Source organism: Anopheles ziemanni, chromosome 3 (genome assembly GCF_943734765.1).
Source record: "Anopheles ziemanni chromosome 3, idAnoZiCoDA_A2_x.2, whole genome shotgun sequence".
In the NCBI taxonomy this organism is placed as follows: domain Eukaryota; kingdom Metazoa; phylum Arthropoda; class Insecta; order Diptera; family Culicidae; genus Anopheles; species Anopheles ziemanni.
In genome coordinates this window covers 81502376-81515492 of record NC_080706.1, presented here as the reverse complement: position 1 = coordinate 81515492, position 13117 = coordinate 81502376, and the positions used below count along the sequence as shown (strand labels likewise).

At 44.4% G+C, this 13117-nt stretch overlaps 2 protein-coding genes across 2 annotated transcripts; one reads left to right on the top strand and one right to left on the bottom strand.

Annotated features, from left to right (window-relative positions):
* The first annotated feature begins 1034 nt into the window (after nt 1-1034).
* On the top strand, nt 1035-3600 carry LOC131286426 (protein germ cell-less). Its single transcript, XM_058315374.1, has 3 exons — nt 1035-1197; nt 1277-1649; nt 1725-3600. The coding sequence occupies exons 1-3, from the start codon at nt 1061-1063 to the stop codon at nt 2862-2864; spliced, it is 1650 nt and encodes a 549-aa protein (XP_058171357.1). The 5' UTR covers nt 1035-1060; the 3' UTR covers nt 2865-3600.
* Nucleotides 3601-5913: 2313 nt separating this feature from the next.
* Nucleotides 5914-9615, bottom strand: LOC131286521 (protein unzipped). Its single transcript, XM_058315483.1, has 7 exons — nt 9261-9615; nt 8944-9183; nt 8708-8869; nt 8514-8625; nt 8236-8432; nt 8007-8159; nt 5914-7761 (listed from the first exon to the last, which is right to left on the bottom strand). Exons 1-7 carry the CDS (start codon nt 9525-9527, stop codon nt 7342-7344), a joined length of 1551 nt encoding a protein of 516 aa, XP_058171466.1. The 5' UTR covers nt 9528-9615; the 3' UTR covers nt 5914-7341.
* Between the last annotated feature and the right edge of the window lie 3502 nt (nt 9616-13117).

The following is a 13117-nucleotide window of genomic DNA, read 5'->3' as shown; positions in this document are numbered from 1 at the left end:
GCTTGCTTGGACGTTTGCTGAATTTGAATTGTATTTGCAAATTCTTCTAGTTATCGATGAGCTGCACTGGTGCTGCGGTTCGTGGGACATTCCATCCCGGGAATTTATGGATACCCTTTCCGGAGACGACGACAGTGTCGAATGTCTCTGTAAAACACAAGCCGTTTATCTTCACTGAATGAACGGAAGGTTCTATTTTTGAGCAATCCCATACGATTCGTTTAGACAATCGCGCATTTTCATCTGATTCCATGTTCGTTTGTTTATTTGTCTTACGAACAGTACGTTTTCTATCCACCGTTTTTTCCCGGATATAAGGCGGACTCAGAAATTAATGTTTGCTTCGTCGTAACTTGGCAATGATGAAGGCACGTTGCTGAAGTGAGTTTTTTTAAGTCACATAAATGATTTCCTATGAACCGGAATCACTCATAATAATGGCGCATATTCAGATCAGGAACATGAAGCAAGTATCACTTGACATGATTTGGGTGCAATCATCAATCTGAACGACGAAAAGTTTTTGAAAAAAAGTGTCTTTTTCCATTATTCCTATGCGCTTTGCCCTGATTCTTGAAACACACATATATGAAAAAGTTATGGTGTTTGGTTTATTACCCGTTTAATCCATGAAAACACAAGTTTTGTTAATCGAAATCATTGATAATTCAAAAGCAATTTCAGAGGCGTATCATGTTTTAATAACACCGAACTGAATTTAGCTTTAAGCCCTTATAATAGACACTCTTTATGATCCGTAAAACATAGCCCTATCTTCGATCCGGTATCTTTTTCTAAATGCCTTTATTGAGTTGTTTATTATTGCAGTTCGATTTTTATATTTGTTCTTTTTCCTTGCCCATTTCCTCTTCCAGTTGGCATAGGTGTCGCAATTAACACTTCTCCGGCTTCAAACTACTTTGGGATGAAGTGCTGCTGACGATCGCTAGAAACAACATTCCACAAGAATCACCGCCAGAGAGGAGCATCGCGTTCAGACGACTGAGTTTCGAAGCCAACGTGGCACAGAAAGACTGTTTTTAGAACTCTTTTGACTAAAATGGGGAACGTACTGAATAAGCTGAGCGATGTTTCGCAATCGATGCGTGGCCGTAAGCGGAAGCGTGAGGCAGACGACGGTGGCGAAAGTGGCGTCGGTAGTGATCTGTTGGATAAATCACTCCAGTCTCCGAAGCGGTAAGCAAGCAGCAATGATTCCCTACGAATGATTGTGTGTGTGTCGATGCTTGACATAGATTTTATTTCCCACTTTTAGGAAGAAGCTAACCTCGACGGCAAAGTACATCTACCAGGCACTGTTTAAGGAGGAACGCAATTCGGACATTACTGTGCACGCCCTGGGGAAGCAGTGGCATCTGCATAAGGTGTACCTGAGCCAGAGTCCGTACTTTGCCAGCATGTTTAATGGATCGTGGCGTGAGGCGGACGATGACTATGTGCACATTGAAATCATCGACCCGAAGATCACGATCCCGTCGCTGTACTCTGTGTTCGGTTCGCTGTACATGGACGAGATTGTGCTGGAGCCGAAGGAGGTCATTTCTACGCTCGCCACGGCCACTCTCTTCCAGCTCGACAGTCTCATCGATCGGTGTGCCGAGGTGATGGTGGAGACGATAAATGCTGAGGTAAACTGGAAGAATTCACGCTCCTTCCGGCGGTGCATGCGATAACATTGTTTTCTTCTTCTTTGTTTCTTCAAGACGGCCGTGTTGTATTATGAAGCTGCCTGTGAGTATGGCGTAAAGGTGGTCAAACAAACCACCTACAGATGGCTGCTGGTGAATCTACTCAGTGTTTACTTTCGCGCGGCCAAGTGGCTACGACTAATAAGTCCCGAACTCATGGAGCAGCTTATCTCCAACGCGGACCTGTACGTCGTCCAGACCGAGTTCTCACTGTACCAGTTGCTTCGGTTTTGGATGAGCTTAAAACTGTTCCCGGATGTAGAACCAACAATAGAACCGGGTAAGAATCCGGGCGTGGACGACCCGATTGTGTGCTACTTTGCCGAGCGAACCAGTAGCGTGCCATTCCTCTACACCGGCGAAGGGGCTCCCTTCGAGCGAGTGTTCCGCGCGTTGAGACTGCGCCACCTGCTTAACCACCACGTTGACATCAAGATTATACGGCAGGATAACATTATTCCGATCGAATGGCTGCACAAACCACTGTTTCAGCAGTGGAACAGTGTGCTGATGATCGACCAGTCGCTCGACAGGCAGATCGAGTGTGACGATCGCACGTTCCTCGAGTCGTGTATCCGTTGCGGTCGAATACTGACTGCGAACGAGAGTTCAAAATGGCGCTGGACTGGTTTCCACTATGGGCTCGATCTGCTGCTGATCTCGGACACACGAACGCTACGCATTAAACGTCACCATCGAACGGAAAACGAGCGTTTGCTAAGTCTGCAGGTGAAGCGCCAGTTTTTGATACGCGTTTCCCTGACGTCCCTGAACGAGCTACGCCAGATCAAGCACCAACAGACCACCCAGATCGTGTCGGTGTCGTTGGAAAAGAACGAGGAAGCTCCGCTGGTTGTGTTCGACCCAGAGCTCACTTTTCCGATGCTCATTTCCGTCAACATGATGCTCGACTCGCCGCCGGTGAAAGTAACCACCAGCTTACCGGCCCTCAGCGATGCGTCCGAAACGACCGACCCTACACCGGGCCCAGCTGGAGACACGCTGGCACAAATTCCATCATCTTCGCAAGCTTCAACCTCACCAAGCATCGGGCGCCGTATGACCGCCCCGGGATCGTCCGGAAATGTTACGGTGGAATCTTTGGATGGGTCTGCGAGCAGCTCGAACCGGATGGCGCTTGTGAACGAATCCTGACTGGAGGTGATACGGTGACGAGCGAAGCGCACGAATGATGCAAGGCGATAGAGTGCCGTGCAACGCATTCCTAAGGTATTCAAGCGTCACCACCAACTGATGGAAGTGTACTTAGTGGCGCATTGTGAAACTAGTTCTGTGGTTCGGAAATTGAGCGAATTTTGGAAACCGGATGGCAAAAAAACGTGATACACGCAAAGCAGTGCAAGCTGGTTAATTTCGAGAACGCACAGGTAAAAGTGCCATTAATTAAAGATTGTGTCTTGTGTTATTTCCCGGTGAGAATTTATTGTAGGCAGATGTGTATTATATAGATATGTATTTACTATATTAACGATGGCGCTGTCTCTTACGTTGCATATGTAGGTAGGCCATTTTTTATTACTATTAACATCAGGAATTTTGCACATAGAGCAAATATGTGCAGATATGAAGAATTTTTGGAATGAATTTGTATGAAAAGTCATTACTAACGCAGTAACCATAGGAGCTCGTTCGGGTCCCGTGTTTTGATGGTGCCCTGCATCCTATTATGATGTTTCTATCAACCATCCAGTAGGCAGTGGTGTTTGCGGACACCCGGTGCATTTGTACAAGGATCGAAAATGAAGCGATCGATTGCGATTCCATACCACTGCTAATGGTTAAGTTTGATTTGTTTAACAACATGCCACTAATATCGGTTTAAGGTACTGATCCACGAATAACAAACATGTTTGTCATGGAAATGTTAAACGAATCATAGGGGTTATCATGAAATCGTCGTTTCGTTTTAGCGGTCGCTAAAGGTGCTCATTTGTTCATTTCAGTCGCTAAAAGTTCATTATAATGAACAAATGAGCACCCTTAGCGACGAATGAGCGCCTTTAGCGACCGCTAAAACGAAACGACGATTTCATGATAACCCCTCATATGTGGAATCATGTGAAAGTCGTTTATAACATTAACGTCGTAAACTCGTGTACCATAATGTTAGGTAAGGTAACTTTAACCATCACACGTGCGATAAAAAGGTGCATCTAATCATTCGAACTTTAAGTCGTTTTCTCTCATATAAATCATTACTTTCTGCAGCTTGCGAGCGCAAACTATAAAGGTAGTAAAATAATTATTGGTATGATGAATTTCAAACAATGTCATCAAGTGTCTGTACTGTCAAGGGTGAAAGAAAGTAATCTCCAAAATGATGCCCTAATGTGCAATAAAAAATATATCTCAGCGGGTTGGTACGGTTTTCGATTCTTTATTTAGCGGTTTTCCACACGTTCATGCTTCAAACGTGAGAAGTGTGGTTCACCAATTTGTTTTCGTTTTTGGTTTTACATTTGTTTTATTGTTTTTCTTAGCGTTATTTTTGATTCCGGCATTATTTCTTCGGTTTATTCTGAAGAGTTTTTGTTTGTTTCAACCTTCTGCTTTCTGTTACCATCTCGTTGGTTTCCTTTCCTTGCACACGAGGGTAATTGCATTTCCACCATTCTCTATAAGGGTTGTTTTGGGTTTTTGTTAATACGATTATATAAAAATATTTGCGTACCATATTTCACTGTTTCACTGCACTGGACCTTTTTCTCTACAGTTGCGGCATGCTGTTTTCCCACATTCTATAACGCTACACTTGCCATTGGCATTTCCATTTGAATTCAAGTGTGTTCCATAGCGTTTCCAAACATAATTGAACTTCTGTTTTGCCGAAAGTAAAAGAGATTGTTGCTCCTTCCTTGTAGTGTGGGGTAGAATTTTGTTCGATTTCAATTTCATAGCACCACTCTAAACTGCTGAAGTTATTGTTGTTGAAAACATCCATCGCGTTCAACTTTAGTTGTGTTTGTCGACTTAATGTAGCACGAATTACAAGCAATTTTCTTTTTTATTTTAAGTTTTTTTTAACGGTCGATGATACAAATTCTTATACACATGGCTCAGCAACGTGTAGACACTTGGCTTTATATGTTTGAGTTTGCGTTGCACCGATAAACCGAAGAATGAAAAGCATTAACAAGCAGCACAATATACCAAGCTACAAAGCAACTGAAGGCAACGATTTATTTGTTTTTGTTATAGATGTTTACCATTTTTAATGAAATAGTTGGCTGCCACACGAGTATCTTGCTGTTATTAATATTTTTTCTGCAAGTTTCCCGTTTTGTTTACTGTAATGCAAGCCAACAAAGTTCCGATCACTGTTTTGCTCAATTGCTCCGTTTTCAATTCCGTCCATTCAGCTTTCAGACGCCCGATGAAACCCGCCCCGAATAGTGATTGCCATTTCGCGAACAAAGTACATTCGGTCTTAACTTCTGTTTGCAAATGACATCGAAATGGATTCAAAGTAAGGAATTTAGTCCACCACGTGGTGTTACGTGTGGCAAGGAAAGTCGTAAAGGAGTATCTTATTAATTCATTTCAAATCCACTAAAATTCCCTTTTTTGTTATTTCTGCTACGCTTAGTTTAGCTTGTTTTTTTTTTTGTTTTGTTTAGCGATTTACTGCTGTTGCTGTATTGTAGAAGTACTATTACATTTATCACTCACCGAAGGCATTGTTTCAGTTAATGTAGCATATTCTCTGTTTCACCTTTGTTGTTTAGGATGATCATAATCATATTACCCTTATTTCCTCAGTCAATTGTTTTTTTAGTTTTTTCTTGCTTTTTACCGTTCAGAAAACTGGCGTTGCTGGTGTAACGTTAGGACGTTCAAAAAGTGTAATGTAAGATCGGATGAGTAAAGTGTTAAAGAACGTCTTCTTATGAAAGGCGTTTCGTTTCTATAGTTCCAACAATTTGTACTTTTCCGCGATCTAATTTCGGAGCAGATTTTTGTTGTTTTGCTATTGTTTTCATTCTTTTCATAATTGTGGGGTTAAAAAAAACAATATAAATAGAAGTACACATTAAAAAAATTATAATGGAACATAAAAGGAAGGTTCTTTTGAACAATCAAACATATTATTTTGTCTATAAAAAAAAGTTTACTCACGAGTTGAGAAATTAGTTTTTACTTTATTGCGATAAAACGTACATTGAAACTAAAACTTATTGGTCTAATCATATAATAAATAAACAAAATCATAAGCTAGTTTCTCTGTTGCATATTTTTGATGTACTCGAGCTTGCTAATCGTTGGAGGATAAAACTAAAAATTCTGTAATACGACTTGTGTGTTTCTGTAGGTAATTATTATAAACGATCCGTGGTGAAGAATCACTCACATATTCGTAATCAACGTGCACGTGTTTGCAAAGGATACTTTTTTGTTCAACTGGGGTTTCATCTGCAACTTTCTTGTTTCAGCCATTTACAGTACTGTTTAATCATTATGTTTGTATACATTTAGAATTACATTGTTTGTTCTTTAATCCTTTTCATTTACTGCTTTTTCCGTTCATCCGACAATCGTTGCTGTAACTTTTATCTCGAAATCACTTGTTGTTCTTCCCACACGTTTTCCTTTTCTGCTTCAACGGAATGTGCTTTTATTTGTATTTTATCAGCGTTACATTTAGCATTTTTGTAAGTGAATTTTTTTATAATCTTTTCCTAGACGCGGACACTCGCGTTTTTGCAGAATTGTTTAAACAAAGTCGTCGAAAGCCAGCAACGTTGGTGCGAGCGATCTGTGTGTGTTTTTCATTACTAAGACGGGGCTGGGAGGCAAGAAAACTCATGCCGATAGAGAACAGCTACCGAAGAGTCGCACGTTTTTGGTGTTTTGTCCGCGTGTGTGAAAGAAATAAAACCAATTCGGGATCACTCGGTCACGGGTTAGGGTCGGATTGCTATGTACACGAAGAAGTAAATTATTTAACCATACAATTTTACATCGATTTGCTTGCCCATTCGCGTTCTCCCCGTTCTATCTTGCCCTTGTACAACGAAGCATTGTTTCTTAGCGTTTAATTCCTTACATCTATGAAACAGATTCCTCGGCTCGACCTGGTTTGCCATTTTCGATTCGTTTGCGATACCAGCGTTTTGTGTTCTTCAAATTATCGATAAAATGCGAGAGGCTTTCCGACGTTCCTCCGAAGATGTAGCAAGCATCTTCTCGGTCGATCCCTCGAAAGCATGATGAAACAACTAAATGATAACCGTATCGCGCATTTTTGCCCCTCGCAAAGCGCTTGAGGTGCTACAATCAAGCCTTAATGATAAAATGCTTCTTAAATGACTGCTTACACACTAAAAACAAATTGTTCTCCGCTGCCTCGCGACTTCCGTAACAAACGAGACATACCCTCCGGGGTAACAGAATGTGTTTTGGGGTTGAGAGCAGCGATTCTGAGGGAGAATTGAAATATTTCATTGAAATATTTCGCTTTGAATTTCGTTCCCGGTCTGAGCGGGGAGGGAGGGGGCAGCAAAAAAGGTCGACCGAAATGTGGCCTTTCTTCCGGTGGTGGCGGCTTAGAGTAAGGTGTTTTTGTCGACTAAATAGGTTTTGAAAGCAGTGTCCCGGGATGGGGTGGATTAATTTAACAGCGCTGGAAAAGCAACATCACTGCCAGGAGTAACCATAGGCTGCTCATCGGTTGGGTAAAGGCCGACGTTCGAACGCCGGCGGACGGTTGGCTATGGTCGGCGTGCTTGTTGATGTCGGCCTTCGGCGCACTCTGGATGTCCTTCATGTCCCGGCTGGTGGACGGTGCGTGGCCAATCTCGTTGCTCATGCCGTCCTCGTCGATCACGTTACCGCCTTCGGTTGGCGTGCTGTTGATCGGTACCGGACGCAGGCTGGTCGTGGCCTCCGTGGTGGACGTTGTGGTCGTCGTTGTCGTTGTGGTGGTGGTTGTGGTGGTGGTCGTCGTTGTTGTCGTTGGCACGAGCGTACCATTCTCGATCCAGTACACCGGGCTGAACTCGATCTTTACGTCTTCCATGTCCCGGCTAACCATCTAAAATGGACCAAAAACAGTTGTGATAAGTAATTGTCTCTAATTTTGTACTGCTTTCTAGATTTGAAAGTGAAAAGTGGGATTGAAAAGCGTTGTTTTCGTACATATGTTCTTTTATGTTCTTTCCCAACAACTTTTGTTCATAGACAGAACCATCAAAGACTTCAGAAGACCACCATCAAAGAGTCAGAATGTGCATGATACGGTTAAGTAAAATTTTAAAATCAACAATAAAATCCCCTTACCGTTGTTGTAATTTTTCGACTGACGGGATCGGGTTTATCGTCATAGTACGCCTTCAGTGTGGCCGTGTATGGTGCTTCCATTTCGGTGTAGTTTCCAAATAGCGTCACATTTATGGCCGTCCCCGGTTCCAGCACTGTATTCACTGCCTTCGTCTACGATTATATAAAACAATATACATTTTCATACTCATACTTCGATAAATTTTCTTTCAATATCCTTTTTGCATACCTCAAACCGACGTTCGGAGTTCTTGATGCCCCAGGTCACGTTAGTCGCCTGAGGGGCGCGCGAGTCGAACACCTTCGTGTTGAGACCCTGCACGACGCCCTCGTGCTTACCCCAGTAAATTTCCTTCTTGAAGTCGTACGTGATGACCGTTTCCGCCTGGCTGGTCTTGTCGTCCGTGTTGGAAAGGATCGTCGATCCTGCAAAATTGGCAAACCAAAGGGGTTTTAAACATTCAACCATCTGGTTAGCACCGTGTTGCTATGCGACCGTTGACTTACCCAAAACGGTAGCGTTTTTCTTAACAACGGTCCGTACTTTCATCAGCTTGATCTGATGTAGTTCGTACCTGACCGGTTCGATTTCGACCAAAATTTCACCCTGTTCGTGTAGCTGTGAAACCGAAATGACGAAAGAGTTTGTGAATTTCCTTTCATTTTCAGAAGTATAACGTATAAGACATTTAAGAACCTACCGTGCTCGTCTTTGAATCCGGTAGCGGGGCGAAGATGCGTCCGCTGAGGCTCACACTCGGGTCGAAATTGCCAATAGCGTACAAATTGTGTCCATGGTGGTGATGCTGCTGCTGGTGTACACCATGGCCAGGTCGGATGCGTGCGATGTAGTAGTCATTGGACTAAAAAATAAAACAGACGAAACAAACCGATCAATATCCAAAGGGGGTCTTGCGCCTGCCGTTTTGAAACTCACCTTGCCTGTGCCGGAACTGACGGCCCCGCCGATGATTCCCGCATGGTAACGGTCCCACGACTGCCAGAGGAGCCTACCCCCGCCGCCCATATTGATCAGGATCTCGAACGCATGGTGACGTTCTACCTCGGCCTGCTGGGCCGCCACGGTACAGATGGTGCCCGATTCGCCCGCCACCGTTTGGCCCGCGGTGTGCATTCCTTCGAGCAACACCCGGCAGATGTAGCTCGGTGGGTGAACCTGCAACAAGGGACACACAGGAGCGTTTCATTAGAACCTATTCAGTAACTCTCAACAAACTTCACCCTATTGCTTACGTGATCGTTTTCAACGTGTTCCTTCGAGTGCTGCTCGGGTTCCGCCACTCGGACGGCATACTGCAGATGGGCTTCGGCGCCGGAAAACTTCTCCCACGAGAGGGTACTCGACGTCACGGACTGCGTGCTGGTGCCTATCGCCAGCGCCTTAAACACGCTGTGCGCAAAGGCGACCGTTGGGGCGGGAGCAAGCAGTACGCAGGATAGGACGGCTAGGATGACCGCTGCCGCCCGCCGGCTTCCCTTTTGCCACCGTACGTTGGTCATTCTGTTTGGCGTTGGTTGAACTGGGCAAAGAGGTGTCCCCTCAAAAACTGAGAGACTTCGTTAGGAATCGAAGGAAAGTCAGTGGATTTTTAGTCCCTGGAATGAAAAGATGGAAAAAGTGATAAGTTAAACAGAAGTATTCCTTTAAAGCGATATTTGATTCTATTTCTGAAGCCTTATTTCCTCAACTTTATCCCAACTGGCAGATTGTTTTATTACGCTGTCCCGTTTCGTTTTCAATTTCTAACGACGGTCCCTCCTGTTACTGGCCGGTCCCAATGCCGTGGCCTGTTGCAATTAATACTCATAAAACATTATTAGCAGCCATCCACAGTCGGTGCCATCTGACCCGTCCACAACGGTCTCGGATGGCCGAAGACCGAAGGCGAAACTAAATTGGAAAGCAGTAAATGAGCCCGAAATAACTATATTAAAATACCGTAAAATCCCATCCCTCCCAGCGAGGCGTGACCTTCGGCTGTGAGCCGTCGGGAATTGGCTGAGTTGGAGGTCGATTCCGTACCACCATTACATCATCCCCAATCCGAGAGGCTTGTGCGGACACCGAGCTGGAATGGATTGCATGATGTCCTTCTCGTGAAGTCATCTGTTTGTGGTGGGTTCTGGTGGATTTATTTTCTGCAAATGTAACTCTCGCTCTACCAAACGGCTTGGGGTGGGAATGGGGCGGGCATTACGATGTGCGGGATATACGAGTTGGTGCATTTGTCATATGCAGATGCAGCGGATGGCGTTGAGTGCGGGTTCGTTTGAAAATTGAACTCTTCTGCCCCTGGCAGAGGAAATAGTTAGAAGGTTAGGCCGTTTCGGAAGCACGTGAGGGACAACGTAGTTTTAGTTGTTGTCGTTGTTTGAAGAAGAGTTCATTTCAGTGACAATTTTCATCACCCAACCACCACTGCATGAAACCCCATTGAAGCTAGGAAGTTCGTTTTTGTCGGTCAGGGTTAGGGCAGAGGGATGCACTTCGTTTACGAAGTGGATTCCGGGGTGGAGAGTTCAGCTCAGCTTGGGGCCATTTCCGTGAGTGTTGGTGTCCGGTAGTGTAGTGTACCACCCACACAGGAGGGTAGGTCGCATAGACGCAAATAATAAAAATAGAAATGTGCACACAACAGAAAGTGACGCAAAATATCGTTGGCTTGGCAGAAAAACAACTCACCCTGTCGTCCCGTCAGCCAGCTGGTCGGGAGTTCGGTTGGGGGTTTGGCATACCGCTTCGTAGGAGTCGGTTTTTATAGCGAGCATTATATGCCGCCCAGTTCGATTTGTCTGTCCAGTAACCAGCTGTCGCTTGCGAATGGCGAGACTAAGCGAATGGCTCTGAAAAATCTGATCGATTTTCGTCAGTACACAGACAGGCTGGCGTCAACTGTACTCTCGTTTGGTGGATATCAGATCCAATGGCAGGATACCGGGTCGGCAAGGTTTGTTGTTGAGTACTGTCACGGAAAAGCGTGCGCCCGAAGAAAAACAGCCAGCCAGATTGCTATCAAATGGCAATGGCGTCAATGGACCATGCCACCAGTCGCATAATGATACGCTGGCAGGGATAGGGGATTTCGTCCGGATGATGGTGACGCGACAATGATCTTGCCGAGCCAATATTCCCTAGGGTCGATTGATTTACGCTTGAGGTGAAAGTTTTCTTCAAAGATTTTCTCAAAAGCCATTTTGGGGATTTTCACACTATTTGAACTTGAGAACAAGAGAACATGGAACATATTTCTGGGGAAACTTATTTCTTATGTCGAAATTTCAAATTCAATTGAAGGAACGAAAAAAACTTTTCACAATATTTAGTTCACTTAGTTATTGATACATTTTCTTGTTTGATAATACTTTTTTTTTAAGAATTATTATTGGAACCATTATGTTTGAAGTTTCTGTTCCTTCTAAGTCATTGAAAATATTCATCTTCTATGAATTTTTGGGTTTTTTGGGTTGATGTACAAATTGTCCCTCTCAACATAACCTACCCAATCGATACCAAATAGTCCGATACCGTCCCGCGAACGAACGTCTCAATAATAACGTTCGAGCGATTAAGCAATTACGGCGTCCTCCCGAACCCCTGGCGCCTATCGCCGATGTGGTCTGCATCTCACAGCCGACGGTGAAGAACTGGAGCAAAGTATCCCAAAAAATACCGTCGGCGACATAGCCGGAATACCGGTCGGAACATTCGTTGACCTATCGAAGTTCCTTCGCCGTTGGCCGTAATTGGGCCGTTTGTCATTTTCTCATGTTCTTTCAGTTTTCCTTTTTTTCCTGTTTGTCCATAAGTTAACTTGTTCCTTGTTCTTTGGCGGTTTGATAGACTGAGGCCGCACACGCGTAAGCGACCACCAAACTCGAGGCCTTTCCGAACTCGTGGACATCGGTGAGGCAATTTTCGGTTGATTGGTTCCGGCAGAGGTTCGGCTCATTTCATCGGGTCGAACTGGACGGCGAAAGTTACAATTGCCCATCGTAAAGCCGTGTTGTGGTCGTGTTAAATTCACCAGGGGTTAGTTATACAAATGGACAATACCGGGGCCTTGCCTATAAAACCTTGAAACAACACCAGGGCCTATGTAACGGTCTGAGATCAGCCGTTAGAAGGAAGGAAAAACGGGTGAAAATCATTATCATGTGGGAATTGCGGTGTGACATCTCGTATGGGAATTCGGGAAACCGGTTTTCGAGTGAATTGAGTGACATTTAATGATTCTGTCAGCGGTTCACAGGAAGACGCGATGACTGATGATGTAGCCAGAGTTACAATAGGGAAAATAGGGGATGACAGTGTATCATCATGGTGCAGCACATGGGGGCTTAGCACTCATACCCCACACCTGTACATCCATTTCATTTCTTGGAAAATGAAGATGCGAAAACCAGGTCACAAAGGATGGGAAAGGGAATATTCAAGGGATCAAGGAAAAGATGGTAATTTACGGTATACCACGGATTGCCTTCACCTGGGAGTTGATTTGAGAGTGAGAAAAGCCTGATGTGGGCTGTGGTTAACCTTTCTCCTCGATGGGTTTTGCAGGTTCTCTGCTGCTGCGAGGGGTAAAATTGGTTTTACAAAGTTTTCCTCAAGATCCCGAGTGGAATAGGAATGCGCAAGAAGGGACGGAATCGAATCGGAAGGTGAGTTTCCCTTCGAGTAAAAAGTTCTGTAAGTTTCAAACCGTGTTTTACAGGGTGTTTATGTTTAATCAAATGGAAGATAAGAAACATTCGATCAAGAAACCCGAAAACAACAAGAAATATAATTCCTCCTTCGTCGAGTACGAGAGGAAGTAAAACCAAACGTTCCCATCCCGAAAAAGAGCCTTCCAAATAGCTGATGGCTTGATTAATCCAATTCCGAGACGCGGCACGTCCGTAATTGAACGGAAACGAAAAGAAAGAAAACCAAACGCGACCACCAACGACGGGTACGCTTTCGGGTGCACTTTCCTCATGGCTCGTACGAAATCACGAAAATCCGACCGGTCTTGAGTCTCCCGGTGGCGTCGTTGGTGGGACAACGCCATCAAACTCATGGCGACAGAATTCTTCGACACGGAACCACCGGG